The sequence below is a fragment of the Simochromis diagramma genome, unplaced genomic scaffold (assembly GCF_900408965.1).
Source record: "Simochromis diagramma unplaced genomic scaffold, fSimDia1.1 OVJJ01000596.1, whole genome shotgun sequence".
NCBI lineage: Eukaryota > Metazoa > Chordata > Actinopteri > Cichliformes > Cichlidae > Simochromis > Simochromis diagramma.
The window spans coordinates 14,533,173-14,542,129 of NW_024387245.1; the positions used below are offsets into that span (position 1 = coordinate 14,533,173).

Here is an 8,957-nt window from a genome sequence, read left to right on the forward strand (position 1 = left end):
AAGATCACTTTAAAAAAAACTTCTTCATGAAAATAAAATATAAAGAAATGAGGAGTGGGACAAGACTTTTGCAAAGTCCTGTAAATACAGCTCACTGCTATTATCAGAGAAAGTCATGAATGTGGGATTTAAACTTATTATTAAGAGATGAAACGTCATAAGTTGATGTTGTTATTTGAGTATGCAGTAGTACACAATTCTTCTGACAATTTAAATGTCGCTGTAGCATTAAGAGTCTATTTTCAAGAGTAGGCAGCCAGTTATTACTGCAGAAACATCAAACAAACCAGTTATCCAAAGTCGTTTTAGTGGTAAACTAATATTAGGAAACCAAGCAGGTTGCATTAAAGAACAGAAGCTTTTATTACTTGCTTGTTAATAACATTTGTATAAAAGAAACAAGATTTAATCCCAGTGAAAATGTCTGTATCAGCAGTTAAAAAAACAAAAACCCACATGATGCTGCATCTTCTTTCTGCTGGCAGAGTGGCCTAATCAGAGTCATCTCCTTCATCTGCATCATCCTGCAGGAAGAGAACAATTATATTTAAAAATAAAAAACAGATTTTCAATGTTAAAAAAACGTTTTAAAATAAATGTATCTTCTTGGATACCTGTTTTTTAACTTTATCGTCTTGCACTTCAATAGATGTGGCCTCAAAGTCATGGATGGGGAGAGTGGCCATCCAGCTGACCATGGAGCCCTCTTCACACTCAGTCTCAATAATGGTGGGGTAGATGTGTGCCTCTTTAAAGGCCTTGATTTCCTCCTCCTCGCGATCCCATTCCAGCTTCTCATGCAGCCCGTCCCCCCCAAAACGTTTGTTGTACCGGTCAAAGTGAACCCTTTCCAGGATGAGGCCAAGTCCCGGAGCTTTGGGGACATCTACCTTCTCATGTCCCCAGCTCCGCTCCATCACCTCCTCCTTTGCATAGCCCTTGACCACTGCAATCACCAAGCCAATCATCTTGCGGATTTGATGCAGCATAAAGCTCTGGCCTCGCACAGTAATCACTGCAAACTCATAATTTCTGCGGATAAAAGGCTCACCACAGGACATCTCTGTGATGTAGCGGCGGGCACTGGGGTCGCTTGGAGCCTTCTGAGAGGTGAAGTTGTGGAAGTTATGTGTGCCTTTGTAGAGAGCAAAAAGGCGATTCACCTTCTGTAGTGTCTCTGGTTCCAGGCGAAATGCTGCTATATTCCCGGTATCATAGTCTTTTGGGGAAAAGGCCACTGTTGGAAGCATGTACGAGTACGTACGAGCATCACAGTTATTTTTAGAATTGAAACCCTGCGTCACCCGTTTTAGTCCTGTGGGTTCAAAAGTTGAGAAAAAAAATGAATCATACACACTCATGCCAACAGTACTCATCATACCAAAAACCTAGACTTGTAATTCACAATATAAAGTAGTGTCTCACCAAGCACTTTGATCTGCGGTGGCAGATGCTCGTTGATTTTTTCAATGATATCATCAATCAACCTCACTTTTAGAGACACCACTTGGCCAGCAGCAGACACGCCCTGAATACATTCATATAAAAGTCAACGACATAACTAAACACATAAATAAATACTAACAAAGAAATACACAATTTAATTAATTTTTATTAACAATTACATGATGACAAGAAATAAAACCAGCACAACATTAACAGACAGATAACACGTAAAGATACATATCCTCTAATCTGCCTTGTTGGCCAAGCTTTGACCAGTAAATTCTTATTGTGCACTGAGCACATACCTTATCTGTTCTGGCACATCTTTGGAAAGACATCTTCTTCATCTCATCACCGTGGTTTTCAGGAATGCAGCCAGATTTAATAAGAGCAGCAACCAGATCATCTTCAATGGTCCTGAACTGAGAGTTTCCAGGATTTCTCTGGAGTGTGAAAAAAAATTATGATTTTAAAAATAAATAAATAATGAAAATAATAAGGATGTTGCACTTTATTGGCCAGTGTTTTCTATGTGCCATTGACTGCCACTAATTATGATGACATTCACTGATGGCAGCGGCTGATCTTCATCTGTTTCCACCAGTCTCATATCCAAGATCTGTTTCATCCAGCCAACCATTGACTTTCTTCAGCTTAATCAATTCAGGGATATGGGGGGCTGGAGCCCATCCCAACTGTCATAGGGTAAGAGGTGGCAACACCCTGGACAGGTCGCCAATCTGTCACAGGACTAACACAGAGAGGCAGGCAACCATTCACACTCACATTCACAGTTTGGAATCACCAATTAACCTAAACCCACTGACAGCAAGCCTGAGTACCCAGGGACAACCCACAGACACGGGGAGAACATGCAAAATCCATAGCCAGATGGAGGAGTCAAACCCAGGACCTTCTTACTGTGTGGCTCACCTAAGATCTGTTTTTATAAACGTATATAACTACATTTATTCTCTATTGTCCACCCCAGAAGGGCATCCGGCATAAAAAAATGCCAAATGAAACACATGGAGCTACCTGCTGTAGCGACTCATGAATATGTGAGCAGCCGAAATAAGCTTTTATCAAAAAAGTGTGGTAAAGGGCAGAAAAACTTTAAAACAAGACAACTGCAGAATATAAATATATCTTTATCTGTTGTACAGTGTCCTTGGGTGCTTTGAAAGGTTCTATTTTTAAATAAAATGTATTATTATTCTCATCATTATTATTATTATTATTATTATTATTATTTATACCTGCATCCCATAATATCCTTTTCCCGAGTACGCCATGAGCAGGACCACTTTCTTCTTTGGATATTTCTTTTCATCTTCAGCGTGTTCCCCATCTGTCTTCACCCTTTTAGCTGCCTGGACCTTCTCAGCAGAGTCTTCATTTTCCTCATTGGTCCTTTTTAACAGTGTAGCTGTCTGCTTATCCATGCCTCCTTCACTCATCGTGCAAAAGGACTTATAAAGACCCCCTGTGAAGGAAACACAAAAATTAAACAGTGACAGCTACTACCCTGTTCTGTGATACACGGATTGAGAGGCCTTTTGAGATTGAAAGTACGATAAAGACAATATAAAGGTAATAAATCGAAACAAAATAGTAATAAATAGCAAAAATCGGACAGACACTCGTGATGCCTTCTACATCTATACTGTGTGGTGATAAAACACCTTCACAAACAAATATACTACACATAAATATATATATATGTTTCCCACTGATGCATTTGTTTCCCGATGGTTCGATGAGTGAATTAAGATACCAGAAGCTAACCAACCACAGTCTGGAGACTGCAAATGCACATACTGTCACATAGCTTCTGTCAGGTTGGCTTACCGTTTGTCTTTAACGTCTGTCGGTGGTTAACTAAGGCACTCAGCAGCGGTCTGACCCGAAACATGTCACGCTAAACCATCTTTAGAAGATATAGCAGCTAAAAGAGACTGCAAAAGATTCAATCTGCTCTACCAGCTGAAAAGCCGAGGCTAGCGCGTATTAGCGAAGAATTTAACAAACTAAAACCAACTTTAAAAAGGTCTCCTAAATATTTAAACAAGGTTAAATAACCACGCTCATAAACATATAAGAACACCGGGGGAAACTGTAGCTAAGTCCCACAGAAACGCTCTGTAGTAAACCTGCACATACAGGCACATGCACACATGGAAAAGCCAACTTTGACCTCTAACAAAAATCTCGCGAGACTGTCGTCATTCTCCCTTCTGCTCTTGTCATCGCGAAAAAATAAAGTATTTAAAACAAACACAGAAAAGGACATTAGAATTTAACTCTTTGGGGATAATTGTAACCGATATATACCTCTTTGTCCTTCTTTGATTAAATTTAAACTTTATTAACTATTTAACGCCAAAAGGTTACAAAAAGGTAGATATGACTATTTATACTTTTTTATTAATTTAATAATAATATTCGTGTAAATCAAAAGTCTTTTTTATAACTACAACATGGGATAATTTTCAGTGTAACAGGAAATTATCAAAATCACAGTCTGGGCAGGCGACTCAAAAAAATTTGCTGTCTTGAGGTAGCAATGTAACAATAATGGCTCAGTGTGTTTACATTTAATAGGGAGAATAGAAATTAAGAAGATAATAAACACATGCCTACAAACTAAAGTTACATGGAACTCAGAGGAAATTCATATGTAGTTCTGTGCATATGTAGTAATATTTTCGACCACTTGAGAGCAGCAAAAACCAGTAAACACATTAATAATCATGTTTTCTTTTCCTTTTTTTAAATTCTTTTTTATATGAAGAGAACAAGTTTAAGTGCTTGCGTTGTCATCTTGCTTTCTTCAAAACAACAATGGTGTCAGTGCAGACATTACTGCAATGATCCTTTTGCTTTTTGCTGTTCGCTTCAGGATCTTGAACAGTAAAGGGAGTAAAGGACACGCAATAAATTATATTATTAATCTAACATTAGATATTTATCATTGACATCTCAGGGAAGCCTAATGTGCTAAAGGCAAAGGCTAACCCTCCCGCCTTGTTGTGAAAGGTAGCTGCTTGTTTCTTGAGGGTTACAAAGACCTCACCTTTGCCACTTATAACATGCTGTGTTTATACACAGGTGTATAAACACTAAAGTCAAATTATGGAGACAAACAGGTTAAGCACCCCCAGAGTACTGTGTTTATGTCTTTCCCAAGAACAACAGGGAATGTGCTGGTTTCCAAGTAACAAATTAACTTTGCCATCCTTGAATGCCCTTATACAATTACACTTTTTTTAGAGAGCCTTATAAGGTGATCAGCTAGTTTTATGCTGAAAACCCAAAGCCAAACATAGGCAAGGTATGGTAAAAGGGCCTTGGTTTCAACAATTCGATATCACACAGTGTATGAGCCCATTTTTCCAGTAAACTTAGAACTAACTGGATGCTCGACTGGGACCATTACTGTAATATAGTGATTCTTGAAGATTTGTAGAACAGCTGATAAATGTAGGTGAATAAAGGAGCTCAGAGGTGTACTTTTCTGTTAATTTATGACTTCATACAGCCTTTATACAGCCATCTTTACCACAGTATTCAACAAGGGTATGGCTTGTTGAATACAAGCTTAACCATAAAGATAAAGATACATCTGGGGGTTTTTTTGTTTTGTTTTTTGCAATTAAAACATTGCACAACAAACTAATCACATCATTGATGAACAAGGAGTAAGGTTCAACCACTGGTCTAAGTCTTCCTTTTATTCTCAACGTGCTGAGAGGTCTCATCCTAAGACTTGCAAGATATCAATCTAAAAAAAAAAAAGAGTTCTTGGATCTCTGAGAGGAGTCAACCGGCTCCCAGCATGCCATTCAGCATACTAACAAAACAGACCTAAGCCTTTTTTTCCTTTTTTTTTGCAAAGATTGCACTCACCTGTACTCCTGTGCGCACTGATATATCCTCATAAAAAAATCAACTACAGTAGAACTTTTATGAGACTGGACTGAAACTCACTCCTTCCCACACATAAAAATGATTAAAAAAAAAACTATCCTCATTGTCAGCAACAAAATCCACACCATCTATTACCCTGCTGGCTAAGTTATGTAAGCCTCTGATTGCACCCGACATTACTAAACATGAGAAGAAAATGGATTTGTTTTATGTGCAAATACTGAAACAGGTTCTATATGAGTTTCACTGTCCTTAAATTCATTCTACTTAGTCCCACATCTTGATTTGTTTACACTACATCGAAGAAGAGGTGCTTCAACTGTCAAGTGATAATTGCCTGTCCTTATTTGAGATAAGGGCAGTGACATACCGCTTTGCTTTCAAACTGCAACCACTTTGTGATCATACTTTATTTTTGAACATTCATCACACTGCAGTAAACAACTAAAGTGACCAATCATGGCTCCACTTTGGTTGAAGGCCATCCATTAATCCACAGTACCTACTTCAACGTAAGTACACCGTGTCATTTAGCTGTCATTTTCTTTTTTTACCTCATGCGACACAAGGTGAGAAGCGTTTTATTGATTTAAAATTTGAGGGGGAAAAGTCACAATAATGCTCATGATTGTGCTGCCAGGATCCTTTTTTTAACAACAGGATCTGTGTTTTCAGCATAACAGCTAATAATAATCAAGTCTTACCAAGAAAATAATACATCCATCCACTTTCTTAACCTCTTATAACCATTCAGTGACATCTCTCTTTTGGATAGGGCGATCCTATAAAAGCTGTTTCATCACAGGATAAAGGTGAACACTCAGAGCAACTTTATGCTGATATGCATTAACAATTCATGATACGAGGTCGAGTGGATCCAATGCAAGCACAATTCCCCAGGGCCACCAGATTTTCCACACTGGAGATGTAACTATAGTTAAAACTATAGATAAAGCAGTGTTAAGCAAACATTCAGTTAAAGCACAGTTAAGCTGTTCATTTCTCATTTTTTATCTGAAGCTGTCGTGTGAGTAGCTGACTGACACGTTTTATTTTTTATTTTGTTTTCAAGCTATCTTTTCTATCCTGCAGAGAAAGCTCTGACTTTCCTTCTCAGTGAGGAGGAAAGTCTCAGTGCGGCAGCACGCATTAATCTCCGTGGCTGAAAATAACTTGTCTTTCAGATAGACAGCAGATAGCGCAGTCTGCAAAGCCGTTTTACGCAAGTAACACTATCTCAACATCTTTGGTGTGTTTGATTTTAACAGCTTAAAGCATGAAAAGGGGTTTTTCTTGCTATAGGCAGCCTTTTCCCTAAAGCAGTCATGTTTCTGTGAAAGAAAAGTTAGACATGGCACTGACCAAGCTGACTGTACGGTATCAGTTTAAAGATGGTTTCTTGGACCACTTCTACTGATAAATTCTCTCTGACACAACGTTAGAAGGCCAGGGAGCAAAAGATAACGCTGACTATGTTATATCACTGGTAAGGCTGGTTTGTAAGTCTGCCAGAGACTACTGGGATTCTTTTCACACAACTCACACTGACAAATATAAGATAATAACTCCGATGTGTTAAGTATTGCATTTATTGAATGAGCATAGAATTTATTAACATACACAGTAATGTTTTACAGGGTTGTAGATATGAATGCTTCAGTATAGAATTGTTGAGTTTTGTCAGTACAGTTAGCAAACCTAACAGAAACCATTGAAGCTAATTCCTTCATCCGTTACTGAACATAGCATCTACACACATCCCCACTGCTTTGGTCTGGTTACAGATTCAGAAGCAGTCTATCTCTCCACAGTGTAGTGTAGCACCTCTTACAATTGGCTAGTTAAGGTCTTGGAGTCAACACTGTCAAATTACACACCTAATTTGTTACAATAAGCAAGTAAGCATTTTCATGGCATCATCAAGTGTCACTTTGAAACTTGTGCTCTATATCAACAAATCTTGTATTAATCCTGTTATTTTATTTGGAGAATACATCTGTGACTCCAGACTGCTATCATTCTACAGTGCAGTGAAAAAGTATCTGCTCCTTCCAGATTTATTTTCTTTCTTTCTTTCTTTCTTTCTTTCTTTCTTTCTTTCTTTCTTTCTTTCTTTCTTTCGCATATTTGCCAAACTTGTTTTAGAAATTTTACTATTAGACAAAGATAACTGGAGGAAATACAAAAGGCAGTTTTTAAAGGATGACATCATTTGATAAGGGGAAGAAAATGTCTACCCAAAGCTACCTAGCCCATGTGAAAAAGTAATTGCACCCTCAACTTAATAACTGGTTTTACCACCCCTGGAAGCAAGAACTGCAATCAAGTATTTGCAGTAACTATCAGTGAGTCTTCCACAGTGCAGAATTTTTGTCCCACTCTTCTTAAATCAGCCACATTGGAGGGTTTTTGAGCATGAACAGCCTGTTTAAGGTCATACCAACGATCTCAATCGGATTTAAGTCCAGATTTTGAATAGTGTTCTCCAATGCCTGATGTTTTTCTTTTTTTCTTTTTATTTTATAGTCATTCAGAGGTGGACTTACTGATGTGTTTCAGTTCATTGTCCCGCAGTATTGCCCAAGTGTGCTTGAGCTTAAGGGTAACAACTGACGGCTGGACATTCTCTTTCAAAAAAAATTTGGCAGAGAGCAGAATTCCTGGTTTAATTTCCCCAAAGTCTTGGGGGTCATCAAAATGTTTTTTGGCAGATATGAATCAAGTGTCTTCTTTGTGGTTAGCAGTGTTTTTCTCCTTGAAACTCTCCTATGAATGCCATTTTTGCATCTTTTTCTTATTGTTGAATCATGAACTCGAATCTTAACTGAGGGAAGTGAGGCCTGCAGTTCTCTAGATGTTGTTTTGGGTTCTTGTGTGACCTCCTGGATGAGTCATTGATGCACTCTTGGAATAGGTAAGCCGGCCACTTCTGGGAAGGTTCACCACTGCTCCAAGGTCTCTTCATCTGTGGATAATGGGTGTAATGGTGGTTTCCTGGAGTCCCCCAACCTTCAAAGTAACTTTGTAACCCTTTTCAGACTGACTTTGAATGACAGAATGACTCAATAAATGAAATCTGGGTGTGATTAATGAAACTCAAAAAGGTGTGTGTGTGTGGGGGGGGGCTCACTTCCCACAGCACTGTGTATATGTATTATAACCAATATCCTATAGTACAAAATTTTAGGCAATTTTTAAAACTTTATGTGTTATTATTTTGAAAAGAGGAGAACGGATATACTAAATAATTGATTTGCATTAGCTAATTATTTACAAATAATAGTGAAGATCTGTTATCGGACTGTTACTTTTTCTGGAATGTTCTATTATGAAAGTACAATTTGCCTCAAAAAAACATGCAAATTACAATAGTTGAATATCAATAACAAATCATGTCCTTGCAGTAAAAATCAATTACATAAATATTTTTTTAAGATACGATTGAAAATCATTCCGACTCACTGTCACATGTACAAACTGACTAAACACATGCTCCAGTGTACTGTTCCCACCGCGCAATTACGAAAAGCACTGAGTGTGTGCGTAAGAGAGCGAGAAGGACTTCCGGTATCTCCAACCAA

General features: G+C 38.1%; 1 protein-coding gene across 1 annotated transcript; it reads right to left on the bottom strand.

Annotated features, from left to right (window-relative positions):
- Positions 1 to 339: 339 nt before the first annotated feature.
- Positions 340 to 3,659, bottom strand: pus1 (pseudouridine synthase 1). The gene is made up of 6 exons (XM_040000669.1): positions 3,298 to 3,659; positions 2,706 to 2,932; positions 1,752 to 1,889; positions 1,426 to 1,528; positions 615 to 1,315; positions 340 to 524 (listed from the first exon to the last, which is right to left on the bottom strand). Exons 1-6 carry the CDS (start codon positions 3,359 to 3,361, stop codon positions 492 to 494), a joined length of 1,266 nt encoding a protein of 421 aa, XP_039856603.1. The 5' UTR covers positions 3,362 to 3,659; the 3' UTR covers positions 340 to 491.
- Positions 3,660 to 8,957: the final 5,298 nt, after the last annotated feature.

What these genes read in the sequence shown, in the direction of transcription:
- pus1 (XM_040000669.1), bottom strand. Translation starts at nt 3,361, where the DNA reads ATGTTTCGGGTCAGACCGCTGCTGAGTGCCTTAGTTAACCACCGACAG. An exon ending in ACAGACGTTAAAGACAAACG is followed by an intron (nt 2,933 to 3,297) that starts GTAAGCCAACCT and finishes TTTCCTTCACAG; the next exon opens with GGGGTCTTTATAAGTCCTTT. An exon ending in GATGTGCCAGAACAGATAAG is followed by an intron (nt 1,529 to 1,751) that starts GTATGTGCTCAG and finishes GAATGTATTCAG; the next exon opens with GGCGTGTCTGCTGCTGGCCA.